The following is a 20,373-nucleotide window of genomic DNA, read 5'->3' as shown; positions in this document are numbered from 1 at the left end:
TCCATCACTTCCTCCTCAGACAGTGCATCCTCCATCACTTCCTCCCCATAGACAGTGCATCCTCCATCACTTCCTCTCCATAGACAGTGCGTCCTCGATCACTTCCTCCCCATAGACAGTGCACCCTCCATCATTTCCTCCCCATAGACAGTGCACCATCCATCACTTCCTCCCCATAGACAGTGCGTCCTCCATCACTTCCTCCTCAGACAGTGCATCCTCCATCACTTCCTCCTCAAAACAGTGCATCCTCCATCACTTCCTCCCCATAGACAGTGCATCTTCCATCACTTCCTCCCCATAGACATTGCGTATTCCATCACTTCCTCCCCATAGACACTGCATCCTCCATCACTTCCTCCTCAGACAGTGTGTCCTCCATCACTTCCTCCCCATAGAGAGTGCGTCCTCCATCACTTCCTCCCCATACACAGTGCGCCCTCCATCACTTCCTCCCCATAGACAGTGCGCCCTCCATCACTTCCTCCCCATAGACAGTGCGCCCTCCATCACTTCCTCCCCATAGACAGTGCGTCCTCCATCACTTCCTCCCCATAGACAGTGCGCCCTCCATCACTTCCTCCCCATAGACAGTGCGTCCACCATCACTTCCTCCCCATAGACAGTGCGCCATCCATCACTTCCTCCCCATAGACAGTGCGTCCTCCATCACTTCCTCCCCATAGACAGTGCGCCCTCCATCACTTCCTCCCCATAGACAGTGCGTCCTCCATCACTTCCTCCCCATAGACAGTGCGCCCTCCATCACTTCCTCCCCATAGACAGTGCGTCCTCCTTCACCTCCTCCCCATAGACAGTGCGTCCTCCATCACTTCCTCCCCATAGACAGTGCGTCCTCCATCACTTCCTCCCCATAGACAGTGTGTCCTCCATCACTTCCTCCCCATAGACAGTGCGCCCTCCATCACTTCCTCCCCATAGACAGTGCATCCTCCATCACTTCCTCCCCATAGACAGTTCGCCCTCCATCACTTCCTCCCAATAGACAGTGCATCCTCCATCACTTCCTCCCCATAGACAGTGCGCCCTCCATCACTTCCTCCCCATAGACAGTGCATCCTCCATCACTTCCTCCTCATACAGTGCGTCCTCCATCACTTCCTCCCCATAGACAGTGCGTCCTCCATCACTTCCTCCTCATAGACAGTGTGGCCTCCATCACTTCCTCCCCATAGACAGTGCGCCCTCCATCACTTCCTCCCCATAGACAGTGCGTCCTCCATCACTTCCTCCCCATAGACACTGCGCCCTCCATCACTTCCTCCCCACAGACAGTGCGTCCACCATCACTTCCTCCCCATAGACAGTGCGCCCTCCATCACTTCCTCCCCATAGACAGTGCGTCCTCCTTCACCTCCTCCCCATAGACAGTGCGTCCTCCTTCACCTCCTCCCCATAGACAATGCGCCATCCATCACTTCCTCCCCATAGACAGTGCGTCCTCCATCACTTCCTCCCCATAGACAGTGCGCCCTCCATCACTTCCTCCCCATAGACAGTGCGTCCTCCATCACTTCCTCCCCATAGACAGTGCGCCCTCCATCACTTCCTCCCCATAGACAGTGCGTCCTCCTTCACCTCCTCCCCATAGACAGTGCGTCCTCCATCACTTCCTCCCCATAGACAGTGCGTCCTCCATCACTTCCTCCCCATAGACAGTGCGTCCTCCATCACTTCCTCCCCATAGTCAGTGCGCCCTCCCTCACTTCCTCCCCATAGACATTGCATGGTCCATCACTTCCTCCCCATAGACAGTGCGCCCTCCATCACTTCCTCCCCATAGACAGTGCATCCTCCATCACTTCCTCCCCATAGACAGTGCGCCCTCCATCACTTCCTCCCCATAGACAGTGCATCCTCCATCACTTCCTCCTCATACAGTGCGTCCTCCATCACTTCCTCCCCATAGACAGTGCGTCCTCCATCACTTCCTCCTCATAGACAGTGTGGCCTCCATCACTTCCTCCCCATAGACAGTGCGCCCTCCATCACTTCCTCCCCATAGACAGTGCGTCCTCCATCAATTCCTCCTCATAGACAGTGTGGCCTCCATCACTTCCTCCCCATAGACAGTGCGCCCTCCATCAATTCCTCCCCATAGACAGTGCATCCTCCATCACTTCCTCCCCATACACAGTGCGTCCTCCATCACTTCCTCCCCATAGACAGTGCGTCCTCCATCACTTCCTCGCCATAGACAGTGCGTCCTCCATCACTTCCTCCCCATAGACAGTGCGTCCTCCATCACTTCCTCCCCATACAGTGCATCCTCCATCACTTCCTCCTCAAAACAGTGCATCCTCCATCACTTCCTCCCCATAGACAGTGCATCCTCCATCACTTCCTCCCCATAGACAGTGCGTCCTCCATCACTTCCTCCCCATAGACAGTGCATCCTCCATCACTTCCTCCTTAGACAGTGCGTCCTCCATCACTTCCTCCCCATAGACAGTGCATCCTCCATCACTTCCTCCCCATAGACAGTGCGTCCTCCATCACTTCCTCCCCATAGACAGTGCACCCTCCATCACTTCCTCCCCATAGACAGTGCACCCTCCATCACTTCCTCCCCATAGACAGTGCGTCCTCCATCACTTCCTCCTCAGACAGTGCATCCTCCATCACTTCCTCCTCAAAACAGTGCATCCTCCATCACTTCCTCCCCATAGACAGTGCGTCCTCCATCACTTCCTCCCCATAGACAGTGCGTCCTCCATCACTTCCTCCCCATAGACAGTGCGTCCTCCATCACTTCCTCCCCATAGACAGTGCGTCCTCCATCACTTCCTCCCCATAGACACTGCATCCTCCATCACTTCCTCCTCAGACAGTGCGTCCTCCATCACTTCCTCCCCATAGAGAGTGCGTCCTCCATCACTTCCTCCCCATAGACAGTGCCCCCTCCATCACTTCCTCCCCATAGACAGTGCGCCCTCCATCACTTCCTCCCCATAGGCAGTGCGCCCTCCATCACTTCCTCCCCATAGACAGTGCGCCCTCCATCACTTCCTCCCCATAGACAGTGCGTCCTCCATCACTTCCTCCCCATAGACAGTGCGCCCTCCATCACCTCCTCCCCATAGACAGTGCGTCCTCCATCACCTCCTCCCCATAGACAGTGCGGCCTCCATCACCTCCTCCCCATAGACAGTGCGTCCTCCATCACCTCCTCCCCATAGACAGTGCGCCCTCCATCACCTCCTCCCCATAGACAGTGCGTCCTCCTTCACCTCCTCCCCATAGACAGTGCGTCCTCCATCACTTCCTCCCCATAGACAGTGCGTCCTCCATCACTTCCTCCCCATAGACAGTGCGTCCTCCATCACTTCCTCCCCATAGACAGTGCGCCCTCCATCACTTCCTCCCCATAGACAGTGCATCCTCCATCACTTCCTCCCCATAGACAGTGCGCCCTCCATCACTTCCTCCCCATAGACAGTGCATCCTCCATCACTTCCTCCTCATACAGTGCGTCCTCCATCACTTCCTCCCCATAGACAGTGCGTCCTCCATCACTTCCTCCTTATAGACAGTGTGGCCTCCATCACTTCCTCCCCATAGACAGTGCGCCCTCCATCACTTCCTCCCCATAGACAGTGCGTCCTCCATCACTTCCTCCCCATAGACAGTGCGTCCTCCATCACTTCCTCCCCATAGACAGTGCGTCCTCCATCACTTCCTCCCCATAGACAGTGCGTCCTCCACCACTTCCTCCCCATAGACAGTGCGTCCTCCATCACTTCCTCCACATAGACAGTGCGTCCTCCATCACTTTCTCCTCAGACAGTGCTTCCTCTGTCATTTCCTCTGCAGACAGTGCTTCCTCTCCTTCGCTTCCTGTGTAGACAGTAGGCTTTCCATCTTCATTTCCTCCCTCTTCTGTCACTTTCTTCCCAGATCTCCTGTTCCTCTCTAATAGGAAAAATAGAACATCAGACAAATTCTAATAGATAAGAAACATCTTCCAGCATTCCTGGCCACAGCCCTGGTCACTGAAGACAAGGAAAGGGTAAGACCCACCCAGCCAGACTCGCTGGGAGGAGGGCAGCTGGGTGCCCGGGAGGTTAGCTCAGGGGTCACCATCGCTGCCCCGGGAGGTTAGCCCAGGAGTCACCATCACTGTCCCAGGAGGTTAGCCCAGGAGTCACCATCCCTGCCCGGGAAGGTTAGCCCAGGGGTCACCATCGCTGCCCGGGGAGGTTAGCTCAGAGGTCACCATCGCTGCCCCGGAGGTTACCCCAGGGGTCACCATCGCTGCCCGGGAAGGTTAGCCCAGGGGTCACCATCGCTGCCCCGGGAGGTTAGCTCAGGAGTCACCATCGCTGCCCGGGAAGGTTAGCCCAGGGGTCACCATCGCTGCCCCGGGATGTTAGCCCAGGAGTCACCATCCCTGCCCGGGGAGGTTAGCCCAGGGGTCACCATCGCTGCCCGGGGAGGTTAGCCCAGGGGTCACCATCGCTGCCCCGGGAGGTTTGCCCAGGGGTCACCATCGCTGCCCCGGGGAGGTTAGCTCAGAGGTCACCAACGCTGCCTCAGGAAGGTTAGCCCAGGGGTCACCATCGCTGCCCGGGAAGGTTAGCTCAGAGGTCACCATCGCTGCCTCGGGAGGCTGAAGCCAGAGCGTGGCGGGCTGGGAGGCCAGTGCGCCTGCGCGGGAGTGTCTGGACACACCGCAGACACAAACACGCCGGGTGTCAGATTCCGCCGTGAACCAGGTGCGGTGCAAAGATGTTCTGGGCCGCTGACGCCCTCCTGCAAATCCAGAATGCTCTAGAAACAATGCACAGCCCAGGCCCGACGCCCCGAGGGCCCCCGGGCCTGGGCCCCTTCAGCAGTGGTGGGCTGCATCCTAGACGGGTGGGCAGGGCCCGACCTAGGAGGGCCCTCCCCTCCCCCCTTCCCTCCCCCTCCCCTCCCTCCCCTCCCCCTCCCCTCCCCCTCCCCTCCCCCTGCCCTCCCCCTCCCCTCCCCTCCCACCTCCCCTCCCCTCCAGCTGGACGGCAGGGTCCCGCCGCCTCCGTCCTCCGGCAGCTGGGGACCCAGGCGGGCCGGGATCTCAAACCTGACGCCACCCAGCAGCGGCTCCGCCCGCAGTGGGGGGGCCCGGGCCGCGGTGCCCGTGTCACCCGCGCAGGCCGTCTCGGTCGGGCTCTGGTCCGGCCGCCCTCCGCGGCGGCGTCCGCTCGTGGTGCACGCGCGCCCCCTGGCGCCCGAGTCCGCCCCTGCAGGCGGCGCCCGGACCGCGGAGCGGCGGCCGCGGCGGTGCGCAGCGCCCCCGCGTGGACACGGCATGCACGGCCGGACGTCCGCGAGCCCGCCGGGCCCTTGGAGACACCTGGGGACGGACGGCCTGGGCCAGGCCCGGCCGGAGCTGACCCCTCCCTCGGCCCCGGGCAGCCAGGGGCCCAGGGAACCGAGACCCTCGGGGGCTGGCAGGACAGGGAGCCTGGAACCGCGCCCCGCGCCCTGGGCGCTCCCGCGGACCCAGCGCCCCGCAGCCGGCGGGGACCCCCCCAGCCCCAGCTTGCGCCCCGCCCCACACCTGAACTGGCCTGGCCTCCGGGTCAGGGGTCAGGACGCATGCTCTCGTCTTTCTCCTGTGTTGGCGCACCGAGAAGGTGGTCTCCGGGAGGACCCTGGCGCCCGGAGCTTGGGCGGCTCCCCAGGCTGTCCACCTCCCGAGCTAGGCTGCTGTCTGGGGACGCCCGGCTCCGCCCGCCCGGCAGGCCGGCCTGCAAGGCCGCTCTCCATGGAGGGCCGGGCCTAGGCTCAGCCGGCCGCCCGACCTCCACGCCCCCCTCCGCCCCGCCGCGCCTCCTCCCCCCCCACCTCCCGCATCCAGCTGTGCTTTCCCCCAACCCCGCCCGCCAGAGGCACAAGGGGACCTGGCTGCCAGCCCCAGCCACTGGGCCCAAGCAGCCTGCTGGCGGTGGTGCCTCTGCATGCGACACCAGGAATGCATGCAGCCGGCTCAGCATGCGACGGGAAGCATGTCCTGCCAGGAACGCATGCAGCTCACTCAGCATGCAATGGGAAGCATGTCCTGCCAGGGACGCATGCAGCCGGCTCAGCACGCGACGGGAAGCATGTCCTGCCAGGGACGCATGCAGCTCACTCAGCATGTGAAAGGAAGCATGTCCTGCCAGGGACGCATGCAGCCGGCTCAGCATGCAATGGGAAGCATGTCCTGCCAGGGACGCATGCAGCCGGTTCTGCATGCGATGGGAAGCATGTCCTGCCAGGGACGCATGCAGCCAGTTCAGCATGCGATGGGAAGCATGTCCTGCCAGGGACGCATGCAGCCGGTCCAGATGTGATGGGAAGCATGTCCTGCCAGGGATGCATGCAGCCAGTCCAGATGCGATGGGAAGCATGTCCTGCCAGGGATGCATGCAGCTCACTCAACATGCGATGGGAAGCATGTCCTGCCAGGGATGCATACAGCTGGCTCAGCATGCGAAGGGAAGCATGTCCTGCCAGGGACGCATGCAGCCGGTTCAGCATGCGATGGGAAGCATGTCCTGCCAGGGACGCATGCAGCCGGTCCAGATGCGATGGGAAGCATGTCCTGTCAGGGATGCATGCAGCTCACTCAGCATGCGATGGGAAGCATGTCCTGCCAGGGGCGCATGCAGCCGGCTCAGCATGCGACGGGAAGCATGTCCTGCCAGGGGCGCATGCAGCCAGCTCAGCATGCGATGGGAAGCATGTCCTGCCAGGGATGCATGCAGCTGGCTCAGCATGTGAAGGGAAGCATGTCCTGCCAGGGATGCATGCAGCTCTCATCATGCGACAGGAAGCATGTCCTGCCAGGGACGCATGCAGCTGGCTCAGGCGTCTCCAGTGAACCCAGGTTAGGTTAGGCTTGGGGAGGTGCTGTGTGAGACAGGTTAAACAAGGGCTGCTTCTATAGAAATCTCCAGACCTCCACAGCCTCAACCCCCACAAGCATTGTCCAGGCCACACACTAGGGAGCAGCACTCCCAGACAGCCTCAAACCGGACCCTCCATTGGCCTGGTGCGTGCTGCCCACCACCTCAAAGTTCTTAGCTCTGAACTGCATTTCCTAGTGTGACCCGGGACTGCCCTTCACCAGCAGTGGGCAGGAAGTGCTCGCCGTGCCCCAGGAGGGTCCTGAGCTCACACTCACACTCACACCTACTGGTGAGAGAGGGCGCCAGCCCAGCGGCCATGCTGGCCGGGGGCACTTCCAGTAGAGGTAGCCTCCACGTCCCACCTGGCCGCCCCCACCTGCACCCTCATGCGCCCACCTCCTGGGCCCAGGACCCAGAGCCCCGCAGCTCTCATCGCAGGGGCAGGGCACTGGGCACACGGCAGGCCAGGCAGCTTCCTGCACAAGTGACAAGATAGCAATGCACGCACAGACCACCCGTGCACAGGTTACTCTACTCCACACCAGCTCACTTGCATTTGCAGTTGTCGCTACACACTGTAAAGAAAGAGAACGTTCAAGTCAGTGATTGAGATTTTTAATTTTCTTGACCCACACAGCACAGACACTCACAAGCACGACAAGAGACTGCGAGGAAACGCTTTATTCATCAGCTCCCGGGCGCTCTGTGGACACCAGGGCCGCCGTGCACACAGCTGGCACCGCGGGCACGCGGGCCCCACCGCGCAGCCGGCTCCTGTCTGGAAGCAGAGCTGGACAGCCACCGCCCAGCTGTCAAGCACCAAGAGGGGCGGGCCCAGACTGCCTCCCCGGTCATGGTCCCAGGGGCAGTGTGCCTGCTTGCTGTGAGGGCCTCAGGACGCACAGGACGGCGGAGGGACGCCGCCGGGGCAGGCCGCCCTGCCAACAGCCTAGCTCTGGGGGCCAGGGCCATCCTGGCTGGACCCTCCGTAAGACGGGCACCTTGCCCGTCAGGGGCATCTCATGGTGCCAGGACACGGCCCTCCCCGCATGAGGAAGACCAGCAAACAAGCCAGCCCGCGGCGTGCTCCCAAACCATGCGGGACTTCCTCCCTACCCGCCCCACCGAGGCCTTGCGCCCTGGAATCTTCCCCGAAACCTCAAGTGAAGGCCGCAGAAGCGCAGGCGGAAGGGGTGGAGGTGGGGCTCACCCAGGCCAGGCTCCTGCTTTCCCTTTAAGCCATCATGGCTTGTTTAGGCAAACGTGGAGCAGTAGCATAAAAACTACTTTAATTCCTGCGAGTCACCGAACCTCCGGTCTTCGCCAATGTCCCCAGGCTGGGCTCTGGGCAGGAGGTAGACATGAGGAGGAAGACGGAAGCCCCCACGACCACCCACACACACACACAGCCGAGGGCAGGTTCTCCCTCTAGAGTTCACGTGGGGACCCAAGTCCTCACACAAAACATGCTGCTGCCACAACCCACCGAATGACCGCCACCTACCAGAGGACCCTGACGGGACAGCGGGGGCCGTGCAGCCGCCGAGTTACAGATCTTGGGGACAGCCATGCTCCTCCTAACCCAAGGCCCAGGGGCAGCTACAGCGCAGCACACACCGAGATCTCTTGTGCGGTGTCCCACGGCGCTTCAGTCAGTTCCCAGAGCAGGGCTGCAGGGCCTGGGTTCAAACCTCAGCTCCTCACTTTGGAACCTTGCTCCCAGGCTGCCTGTGAGTAAAGCCAGCTCAACTGGCATCTTCCAAACTGTCCAGACAGGCGGAGACAGCCTCAGTGTCTAGTGAGCCAGCTTCCTGCTCACCAGGAAGCCAGGAATGGAAATCCAGATTTAAAATATCCCCACAGGTGAGAACTGCAGGGAGAGCAGGTGTTGGGGGGAGGGGGGGCAGCTGCCCCGAGGAAGAGGGAGGTGGCGTCCAGAGAGAGAGGGGCACTGACTCCATTCCCAGGAAATGACTTTGGCCTGGGGGTGGAGCAGGAGGGGGCTGGGAAGACAGGCAGCCCCAGAGCCCTTCTCCCTAGTTTCCCTTTGGCCCTGCCAGCTGCAATGTGCGAAGTGGCCGGCAGGGGGCAGGGAAGCAGCAGGGAGCAGCCAGGCTCTGGCCCACACAGAAGGGCTCTATTTGGAGAACTGGATTTCCCTGTTCCTGTCAAGAGGCCAAAACAGGGAAGCAGCACTGTAGCTCAAAGTGGAACAGTGCCTAGGCCCAGAGTTTAAGTCCCAGGACCACCAAAATTAAAGTTGACAGGTGCCAGTGGCTCACACCTGTAATCCTAACTACTCAAGAGGCTGAGATATGAGAATCACAGTTCAAAGCCAGCCCGGGCAGGAAAATCCATGAGACTCTTACCTCCAATAAACCACTAGAAAACCAGAAGTGGCGCTGTGGCTCAAGCAGTAGAGCACTTGCCTTGAGCTGAAGAGCTGAGGGACAGTGCCCAAGCCCAGAGTTGAAGCCCCATGACCAACCAAACAATAACAAAAACAAGAGGCCAAAAACAAGAGAGCTTTCTCTCCTAATTTATTAAAGCCTTCCTGTGGTGGGTAGGTTTTCCCTTCCTTCCTGAGGGAGAAGTAAGCTGGCCACAGGAAGTTTCCACACACGCTCCTACAGGGCGGCTGTCTCTAAACCGGCCCTCAGACCATACAAAGAGCCACTTGACTGCGTCAGGTGGTGACCACCCCGGGGAGAGCACATTGCAGGTATGGGGGTCACAGTCCCCAACAGGAGCCCCAGCCCCATCCCAACTCCTTACCACTTAACTATGCAGTCTGTCCCTGGCTTTCTGTAGACTCATTTCTTATTGCAAGGCACAGCAGAGAGGGTTTGTGGTGAAGGGCCATTTCTGTAGCCGAGAACCCTTCTCTGCAGGGGGAGCTGCAGACCCAAGCCTACAGCCAGGCATCAACAGTCCTTCTGAGGCCACTCTGGCTTCTAAGAAGGGCTCCCTGTGGGCAGAGGCTGGTCTCCCATGGCAGACCAAGCGGGAGAGGGGCCAGGTCTCCCCTGAGCCTCTATCCAGTGCCATCTGTGCTAGGCAGCTCAGGACACTGCTCTCAAAAGGCCACACAAGTCTAGACAATTCCTTAGGTCTTCAAGGTTGGACGCTCGCAGTCCGCTCCATGGCTCCCGCATCCAGCACTGAAGTGTATTCACACCAAGTGGGCCACTATCTACACAGCGCCTACATGGAAGCTGCACCCCCCAGCAAACAAGCATGCATGGCGCATGCAGCAAACAAGCCACAGTGTGGCATATGCAACAATCCACAGTGGACGCATGCAGCAGTGAACATCCAGCGTCTTTTTCCAGATCTGAGGACAGAAGTCAGGGCCTTGCACTTGCCGAGTGCCCTTGCACTGAGCTAAAGCCCCAGGAACAGCAGCATCTTGTAAGTAAACGAATTCCTCAAATGCTTGGAACAAGTTTCTCTAGAATTAAAAAACGTAAGAGAATTCCATTTGGAGACTCATTTGAAACTTGATAGGGGAAGTTCAAGTGCATCTGACACTTGTACTTTCAAGATCTCTTGGCTGTCCCAAAGTTTATCCACCAGCACTTTTACAAGTGTGTCTGTCACCCCTCTGACCCGTCACGACCTTGGAGCTAAGAGTAGAGTTGAGGAGATGAAAAGTACAAGCCAACTTCCATGCAGGACACAGTGGCCACCCCCACCAACTCTGACGGCCATCCTGACCCTCGGCAGAGGCTGAGTCATACAACAGAGGGCAGCGGCCTTCCTACGATTCAGCGCCTCGGCCTCTGGCCACATCAATGTTTCCCAGACTGGAAGCAGACACTGATTAAAAGTTACACATTTTGAATGCACTAGTTTATCAAATCTATGATAGTTAAAACAAGGTGAACTAAAAGTGAGTAGGTAGAAAACAAGACAGACTGGATGCATAAACAGATAAACTCATAAAAAGCTATGTACAATTTCATCTTGAAATGAACTCACAAAAACATTATTTCTCCATGATTCACACAAATCTAAGTCAAAAACTGTAAAATCTGAGTTAACTGTTAATTTTCATCTGTATTATAAAAGCTTCGTTTTAAGGGAAAGAGTTCTTAAGAGCTTTATCCACACCTGAAGGCCAGCAAACCCCCGTCACAGGCCTCCTCATCCCCATGAGAAAGCAGGCCACAGCCACTTTCAGACTTGTGTGCCCCCTGCTTCTACCGTGACAGCAGGGGGCAGCCTGGGGGAGAAGAGCTGGCTGTATTGTGTTTCTGAACATACACAGACAAGGACAGCGACCACTGGGTGCGAGCGCAGACCTCAGCCCGCACCGGAGAAGTCTCGGCAGGCATCTGTTTCTAAGCTATTGCTAAGTCAAGATGTCCGTTACAATGCATAAAGTGTGATGCATACAACAAACTAACGAGACAAACTGCCGTCTGTCACGGCTGCCCATCCTTCCGGGCATCCTGATCCAGTGCTGGCTGAGACCTGCCCTGTGGACGCACTTTTCCGCAGAGGCTCGGCTATGTGGTCCCCATGCTTTCTGCCAGGAGGCCGAACGGCAGCCAGCCTGTGCTGCCTCCGCAATTTCACCACAGCCCAGCTCAGACCAGCTCACACCAGCTCACGTCTCAGCTGAATCTTCCCAAGGCTGTAAGGAGATCTTTGGCCAGTGAGGGGAGCCATTGGGCTGGGACCTGTGCTGCCGCAGACTGCTGTGCACCCGGCTCTGTCAGTTCTCCATTTTCTGAGGATTCTTCATTAACAGCTGCAAGAGGACCACGTGTTAAGAAACAAATTTATAAGGGTTAACTACAGCCATCACACATTCAACAACACTTTCTTACACATAATACTTTTCATTCAATTTGAAGATATTTATTGCATTCATTAGGTGGAAAAAATGTAACATACATTTATTTAACACAACCTTGTGAAATTCACAAAGCATAACTTGGTAAGAAGCATTTTTTTATTCTTAGTCCACTTCTGAGGACTGAATCATAAACTGCTCCGTTGTAGTTAAATAATTCTTGCAAGAGGTGGATACTGCATTTAACATTTATTAATTTTCTCCTCTCAGTACAGGCAGCAATTCACCATTTTCTTTCAGCTCCTAAAAACAAAAACATATGCATATATATCAAAAAGCATCTCAACAATCATGGCTTTAAACAATCATGGCTCATATCTAATCTATATCTGAAAACCAGAAGGAACACTCAATCTATAAGACTTTGGAAACTATTTTAAGCAGTATTCTAAAACCAAGACTTCTTCCGCAAACAGGACAATGTATTGCTGTAACTTAAGTCCTCTATGTAAGTTACAGCAGTAAATAAGGGAGAGAGGGACTGGCATGCAAGGCTAAGATTGAAGCAATGGTGACAGTACTCCACAAACATCACAGTCTATTCCTGCTGCCTCTCATGGACCCGGCATACTGCAATACTTCACAGCCTGGGAACACATGTACAGCTCAGGAAAAACTGAAGTGCCAGGGAAAACATAAAGGCCAGAAGCCATTTAAGACAAACCATATGACAGTGGTTTACGCCTGTAATCCTAGCAATCAGAAAGATGGCAGTTTAAGGCTAACCTGAGCAAAAGTTCATGAGGGACCTCCAACTCAATCCGCAGCTGGTGAGCCAGAGGACACCTGTCACCCCAGTCACACATGAGGCTGAGTTTGCAGGGCTCACAGTTCGAGACCAGCAAAGGAAAAAATGTCTGTGAGACTAGACAAAAAAGGCTGGGCGCTGCCAGTGGCTCACTCCTGTAATCCTAACTAATAGGGGGTTGAGATCTGAGGATTGCGGTTCAAAGCCAGCTGGGACAGGAAAGTCCGTGAGACTCTTATCTCCAATAAACCACTCAGAAAACCGGAAGTGGTGCTGTGGCTCAAGTGGTAGAGCGCTCACCCTGAGCTGAAGAGCTGAGGGACAGCACCCAGGCCCAGAGTTCAAGCCCCAAAACTGACAAAAATAGATAGGTAGGTAGGTAGGTAGGTAGGTAGGTAGGTAGGTAGGTAGGTAGGTAGGTAGATGGATGGATGGATGGATGGATGGATGGATGGATGGATGGATGGGCATGGTATTAGGGACCTGTCATCCCAAATACACAAGAAATCATAAAATGGGAGGACCAAAGCCCAAGCTGGCACGGGCAAAATACAAGAGTCTACCTCAAATATGTGTAAGCTAGGCACCAGCAACATGGGAAGCTGAGCATGAAAGGGCAGCAACTCTAGGCAGAAAGGGCCACAGGATCACTTCTCATCCCACAGCTGGGCAGTCCGCCACCCCCAGTGACACTGAAGGCCAAGACTAGGTGGGCAGGACGGCACATGGGGGCCAGCCCTAGCGGAAGTCAATGAGACTTCATCTCCACAGCAGGGAAGCTGGATGCAGTGGCACAGCCTTGTGAGCACATCCGCTACAGAAGGCCTAAAACAGACAGAGTAGGGCTCAGGAGCATGCTAGTGTCAGAAGCAAGACCCTATTCCAAAAGCAACCAGTGAAAAACAGGGCTGGAGGCATAGCTCAGCAGTATCCTTACCAGCCTAGCAAGTGTAAGGCCCTGAGCTCAAACTCCAGTAGTGCAAAGGAAGGAAAGGGAAGGAAAAGGAAGGCGAAAGAAGAAAGAAGGGAAGGAGGGAGGGAAGAAGGGAGGGAAGGAGAGGGGAGGGGGAAAAGGAGAAACGAGGGAAGCAGCCAGGCAAAGCCATACACACCTGTACTGTAGGTCCCAACCATTTGGGGGACTAAGGCAAGAGGGTCAGCTTCTTCCAGCCCAGGCAGAAAAATCTAAGAAGAGCTACCAAACCAAAAGCAGACAGGCTCTCCACTTTTCACTCCTATTTTTCCTAGTAAAAACCATCAAGTAAAACAAAGTTTCTACATGACAACAAAATCTAAATGTGAGTTGCTTGTTAAGACCCTTGTTATCACTAACCAGCATAAAAATCAACCAGCAGAACCACTAAAATCTACACAATGAAAGCAAATGGACATGATCTGGCCATTACAAAACCTTCATTACCTTGAGATCTGCTACCTTGTATTAAAAAGGAGACTTCCAGCCAGGGCCTGGTTGTTTCTAGCTACTAGGGAGGACTGCAGTTTGAAGCCAGCCTATGTAGAAGTCTACAAGATTCTACCTCCAATTAAGCAGCAAAAAAGCAGGACTGGAGGCATGGCTCAAGAGAGAGAGCACCAGCAGTGAGCAAGAAAGCCAAGTGATTGTAAGAGGCCCTGAGTTCAAACCCCAGGTTTTTTTTAAAAAATCCTCTTGCCCTAATAGACCCAGGAGGGTTTTCTGAAGACAAGTTGCCTGTGTAGTTCAGGGGTGAGGCCAACTCCAGGACTAACTAGCTGTGGAGCACCACACAGCTACACATCTCTGAGACTTGTGCACACCTGTGCTTTCTGCATTAGGAGTGGGGCAGCTGAGGGTGTACAAGGCATACCAAAGCAGGGCACGCAGCACCCTGAGCTTCAGCGAGGAGCAGCTCAGTCAGCACCATGCGGGCCACGAGGCAGCAGTGACTAATCCACACGTCCTCCATGGCCCCTTGCTCCAGCCCACACGCCCAGTGCAGTGCCTGGATGGACTGCCCCTCCCCGCAGCAAAGAGGAGCTCAGTGAGCACATGTGAGGAGCATTCTTCTCAGGGCCGCAGGCTTACGAGCATGGCCACCCATTTATCCAGTCAACAAAATGCACTCGGTGCTCCAGAGGCCAGCCAGAATTAGCTCATCTGGGACATGTTCTAACTGAACCCAACATAAAAAATGGTCTCTTAAGTAACCAATCAGCAACCTAACAGTCAATCCCAGGAATCTTAGCAAGGAAAATAGTTAATAATACCACAAAATTTCCAAATGTACATGTTTTCTAAGCAGGCAACACGAACACCCTGCTATATACCTAAGAACTCACACAGCTTAGCTTTCAAATTCAATGAGATTTATTGATTGCATCTTCCCAAGAGTTACCAGTGGCCAAGGTACAGACTATAAAACATTCAGACAAAAACAGGCTCAAGAGAATTTGGGGTTGAAAGACAGTGTGTCTTACAAAAGTAAGATACTTTTATAAATAACAAATGCAGATCTATTTTTGATGCTTCAGGGCTATTCAAAAGCTTTAATAGTATTAAACATCCTTTTTCTCTAGGAATGAAACCACTGACTCACTGGTTTGTTTCAAGTGACATTAACCCCAGCACAACAGGGAACAAATCTGGTACGGGTGCAGCAACAGCAGCAGGACGACGAGTTAGCCTGCACCGTCAAGGACACAAGAGACTGTGCAAACACGCCATCACCGCAGCTCTCTGCAAAGCGCCTTCCCAGTGCTGTGTGTTGAAAACTGATTCCACAATGTAACTCCAAGAGCTACTTCTTGTTTTCCACATCAGATCTGAGAAGCCCTGCCAAGCAGGCAGGAGGAAAGTCCGAGGAAGGAAGAGGAGGTCTTGGGGAGCAGGAAGGTCTAAGGAAGGTCTGAGGGAAAAGGAAGAAAGTGTGAGGAAGAGAAGGTTCTGAGGGAGGAGGAGGGTCTGAAGAAGGTCTGAAAGCCTGAGGGAGGAGGCCTAAGGAGGAGGAGGAAGGACAGAGGAAGCTTGCTGCCCTAGAGAAGCAACCTGACCTCCATTCACACTGGTCAGACCCAGAATTCCTACTCAGTCCCTCCACTGAACCCCTGCCACTTCCTTCGCTGCCAGGGTGGGCCACAGTGGGGCAAGAGTGTTCTAAGCTACCAAAGCCCCCAGTTAGAGGACTAGCACAGATGCTAGCTGACAGGCAGGGTTCTCCTTTTGTGTCACATTCATTTAAAATACAGTGAAGGAGCAAGGGACAAGTGGCTCAAGCCTGTAATCCTAGCTGTTCCTATACAAGAGGCTAAGACCAGAGGATCGGTTTCCAGCAACCCAGGCAAGAAAGTCTGTGAGACTCTCACCTCCAATTGAAGTAAAAAGTAAAGCTGTGGCTCAAGTGGTAGAGCACCAGCTTTGAGCAAAAAATCTCAGGGATAGTATCCAGCCCCTGAGTTCAAGCCCCAGGACTGGCACAAAAATGAATACCCACAATGACTGGGTGCTGGTATCTCACACATGTAATCCTAGCTACTCAGGAGGCTGAGATTGAGGATTGTGGTTTGAAGCCTGGCAAGGAAGGAAAGTCTACAAGACTTGTAATTACCAAAAAAAATGGAAATGGAGCTGGGGCTCAAGTGGTAAAGCGCCAGCCTTGAGCATAAAAAGCTCAGGGACAGCACCCAAGGCCCTGAGTTCAAGCCTCAGGACCAGCACAAAATCAAAAACAAAATCCCATTATGTCGAAACGAATTTTACAACTTTGGAGGGGGAGGGGGGAGGAGGATTGAGTGGGTGGGGGGAGGATTGGGTGGGGGGGCGGGAGAAGGCTGGGAAGGGATGGGAAGGGGAAACAAAGGAGGAGGCTACAATGCTTGATAAGAAATGTACTCATTGGGGCTGGGAAGTTGGCTCAGTGGTAAAGTGCTTGCCTTGCATGCCTGAGGCCCTGGGTTCGATTCCTCAGCACCACATAAGCAAAAAGAAAAAAGCCGGAAGTGGTGCTGTGGCTCAAGTGGTAGAGCGCTAGCCTTGAGCTGAAGAGCTGAGGGACAGCGCCCAGGCCCAGAGTTCAGGCCCCTCGACCGGACCCAAAAAAAAAAAAAAAAAGAAATGTACTCATTATCTTGCCCATGTAATTATAACCCCTCTGTACAGTATTTTCACAATAAAAATGAAATTAAAAAAAAAAACAATTGATACAAAAAAAAATCCCACAATTGGGGATTAGAAAAGAAGGGCAAATGATGGGAGGATGAGACTAATTAAGATGCACTGTGTGGGGCTGGGGAGGTGGCTCAGTGGTAGAGCGCTGGCCTCGCACGCATGAGGCCCTGGGTTCGACTCCTCAGCACCACAGAAGCAGAAAAAGCTGGAAGTGGCACTATGGCTCAAGTGGCAGAGCACTAGCCTTGAGTTGAAGAGCTGAGGGACAGCACCCAGGCCAAGTTCAGGCCTCACAACCAACAAACTAAAAATAAAAAAAATAAAAATAAATAAAAGATGCATTGTACTCATAATCTGACTTGAAGTGAAACCTCTTTGTACAATTACTTAATTATAAAACACACAGGGCACCAAAGAGTCAAAAATCCATAAGAAACAGTATTCTCTCTAAACACGCCAAGAGCCCTGCCAGAAGCAGACGCTCAGGACCGCCGCCTCACTACTTGGAAGGCTCAGCTCCCAGGCAGCCTGGGCAAAGTGTGTGAGGTCCCATCTCAACCAATAGTTGGGCCAGTGCTGCTTGCCTGCCACCCCAGCCACATGGGAGTCTGAGACAACGACGACTCTGGCGCTGGGCCAGTCAGAGCAACGAAAAAACAAAAAACAGCGTTTGTGAGAGCTCCCTACCGCCGTCTCAGAGAAAGGGCTGTGAACATCATCCCAGGTACAGGGGGAGGAAGGAAAGAGAGAGGGAGTATCGGGACCCAGAGCAGCCCAGGCAAATTGTGAGACCCTATCTCAAAAAACAACCAAAGCAAAAGGGGTTAGAAGTTGGCTCAAGTTGTAGAACACCTGTCCACCAAGCGAGAAGCTCCAAGTTCAAATGCTGGTAATGCTCCACCCACCCTCCCCCACTGGCCCTGTCATGGCACAGCAGGCGAGGTCAGGGTAAAGGTAAGTGCAGAGACTCCAGCCTCCTGCCTATGAGTTCTAGCTCCTCATCCTCAAACCCAAGTGCAAGTGAAAGAGGAAAAGCAGGGCTGGGAAGGTGGCTCAGTGGTAGAGCGCTTGCCTTGCATGCATGAGGCCCTGGGTTCGATTCCTCAACACCACATAAGCAGAAAAAAAAAGCCAGAAGTGACACTGTGGCTCAAGTGGTAGAGCACTAGCCTTGAGCTGAGGGACAGCGCCCAGGCCAGAGTTCAGGCCCCACGACCGGACCCAAAAAAAAAAAAAGAGGAAAAGCAATGGCACAAGGAAGTGAGAAAGAAACATAAAAACCAAGGATCACAATTTCAGGAGGACAAACATGCTCTGGCTAAAAGAATCCATGTATGTACAGGAAAGTTGGGCCCTGGAGCCCAGATAACCTAACTACAGATTATGCCAGGAAATCCATTGCCGAGAAAGCACAGGATGACTGGCAGGCACCACGGAGGAACCAGGGAGGTGAGCTCCCGCAGGCTTCCTGCAGAGTGGGTTATGAGCCTGGCTGCAGCCACAAGTCATCTGGAAAGCCAGTGCAGAAGGTGAATGCTGGCCAGCACTAGCTCAGAGCTGAGGAAGGTCTGAACTACAGGAAGTATGCACAGACAGGCAGAATGACAGAAGAGATTGAGTGAAGGTAGAGGAATGAGGGTCCCATTCAATGTGAGGTGACCGTCTTTAAGGGAGCAGATGCACAGGCCTTACCTTTACAATGTCCAACCCTCCAACAAGCTCCCCTTTCACATACAGCTGAGGGTATGTCGGCCAGTTTGAAAATGTTTTTAATCCTTGCCGCACCTAAAGAAAACACAGGAGCCCTGAGACCTTCCTCTAGACCCCCAGATTAAAGCTAAAACAATGAAACAGAAAAGCCAGAACTTACTTCTTCATCCTCCAAAATGTCAAATGTTTCATATTCCACACTACAAAAAAGGAGAACACATTTTAATAAATACCGTTTTAAACAAAAAATTGTAAAACCTGTTCACTGTTTCCAAAACAGTGAAAGGAAACCACTGCTAACAACATTTACAGCAAACCAATGGAGTATTTTTTAAATCTGGAATCTGCCTGGTACTACACAGAATAAGTCATTTCTATCTATTTTTCTCTAGACCAGAGGTTAGCAAGTTTTTCTTAAAGAAAGAACTTTTTTTTCCCTAAAGGAAAAAAAAAAAAAAAAAAAAGACCACAGCCAGGTGTCGGGGTGGCTTACATCTATAATCCCAGCTACTAAGAGGCTGAGATTTGAGGATCTTGGTTTGAAGCCAGCTGGGGCAGCAAAGTCCCTGAGACTCTTATCTCTAATTAACCACCAAGAAAATCCAGAAACAGAGCAGAGCTGTGGATCAAGTGGTAGAATCTCAGCCAGCCTTGAGCACAAAAACACAGGGACAAGTGTCTAGGCCCTGACTTTAAGACTCAGGTCCAGAACCAGGAAAAAAGACCACAAACAAGCCAGCATCCTTTCCACCACCAAATGGGTGAAAGAGAGGCCTTGAGGCCACAACCCCAGTAAGCCATCTCTTTTCTCCTGAAGTATCATAGTCAGCAGAAGAAATTAACTGTTTTTTGCTTTTCTGTCTCCAAAACTGTACTAAAAAGAGTACTATCATATTTTGAAGATCTATAACTTCATTGAGCAGGCTAACCTAGTTCAAGCTCCAAAGAGAAAATACTTTTAATTTAAAAAGAAATCAAGAAACAAAGAATAGAAATAAGCAAAAGCAGATGAAAATCCAAACATGAGCTAAGTATCTCTAAGTAAGTAGTTTGTTGTTGTTTTTGGGGGAGTTGTTTTGCCAGTCCTGGGACTTGAACTCGGGCTGGGCACTGTCCCTGAGCTTCTTTTGCTCAAGGCTAGCACTCTACCACTTGAGCCACAGAGCTACTTCCTGCTTTTTCTGTTTATGTGGTTCTGAGGAATTGAACCCAGGGCTTCATGCATGCTAGGCAGACACTCTACCACTAAGCCACATTCCCAGACCCTATGTGGTTGTTCTAAACTCCATCATCTAGATCAAACTCAGGAGTACTGTGACTCAAGATGATTGATGACTCTCACATCCGGTTATGAGCCTCGTTATGTGTTTATAGAGTAAGTATACTTTTTTTTTTAAATAAAATTTTAAAACCTACAATACATTGACCTGTAATGTCCTTAATAAATGGTGAGAAGAACAACCAGACGTATTAGATTAAAACATTCACAAAACATCAGAACAAAATGCACACAAAATGTATGTATGTATAGGCAGACACTAAGCATCCACTGTAGAACTTAAGCTGGACCGTCTTACATACACTAGTTGAAAACAATAGTTACATACCCAGTACCATTTAGTATTTCCAGAATTTGTTTGCTGAATCCACATTTTGCTTCCTAAATCAAAAAAACAAATTACATTTTTTTCTATGTCCCAACTGGCATGGCTATAGCTCTCATGTCTTGTCGGCCTGCAGGGTAACTATTCAGCTCAACCTTGTTACCCACCTCCCCCCAACCTCTTGTATGGACAACCAGGACATCACCCAGACTCGTAACCCACAAACTTATAAAACACTGGTCAAAAAGTCCAAGTCAAGCCTTAAGTTTCTTCTACTGAGACTCACTCAATGTCACTTTTTTGTCAATCCTGAGGCTTGAACTCAGGGCCAGGGTGCTGTCCCTGGGCTTATTTTGCTCAAGGCTAGCACTCTACTACTTGAGCCACAGCACCACTTCTGTTTTTTTCGG

At 53.4% G+C, this 20,373-nt stretch overlaps 1 protein-coding gene across 1 annotated transcript in view; it reads right to left on the bottom strand.

The window, feature by feature from the left end:
• Positions 1-11,740: 11,740 nt before the first annotated feature.
• Glrx3 (glutaredoxin 3) overlaps positions 11,741-20,373 on the bottom strand; it is a 39,702-nt gene continuing 31,069 nt past the window's right edge. The window contains exons 8-11 of the mRNA XM_042701433.1: positions 19,967-20,019; positions 18,520-18,559; positions 18,342-18,434; positions 11,741-12,000 (exon numbers count right to left, since the gene is read on the bottom strand). Of these exons, the coding sequence (XP_042557367.1) occupies positions 11,950-12,000; positions 18,342-18,434; positions 18,520-18,559; positions 19,967-20,019 (237 nt within the window). The 3' untranslated portion in view covers positions 11,741-11,949. The remainder of the gene's footprint in view (positions 12,001-18,341; positions 18,435-18,519; positions 18,560-19,966; positions 20,020-20,373) is intronic.

This window comes from Dipodomys spectabilis, unplaced genomic scaffold (genome assembly GCF_019054845.1).
Source record: "Dipodomys spectabilis isolate Male_0828 unplaced genomic scaffold, ASM1905484v1 ptg000289l, whole genome shotgun sequence".
NCBI lineage: Eukaryota > Metazoa > Chordata > Mammalia > Rodentia > Heteromyidae > Dipodomys > Dipodomys spectabilis.
The sequence above is the reverse complement of the archived record's forward strand: the minus strand, read 5'-3'. Positions and strand labels throughout refer to the sequence as shown.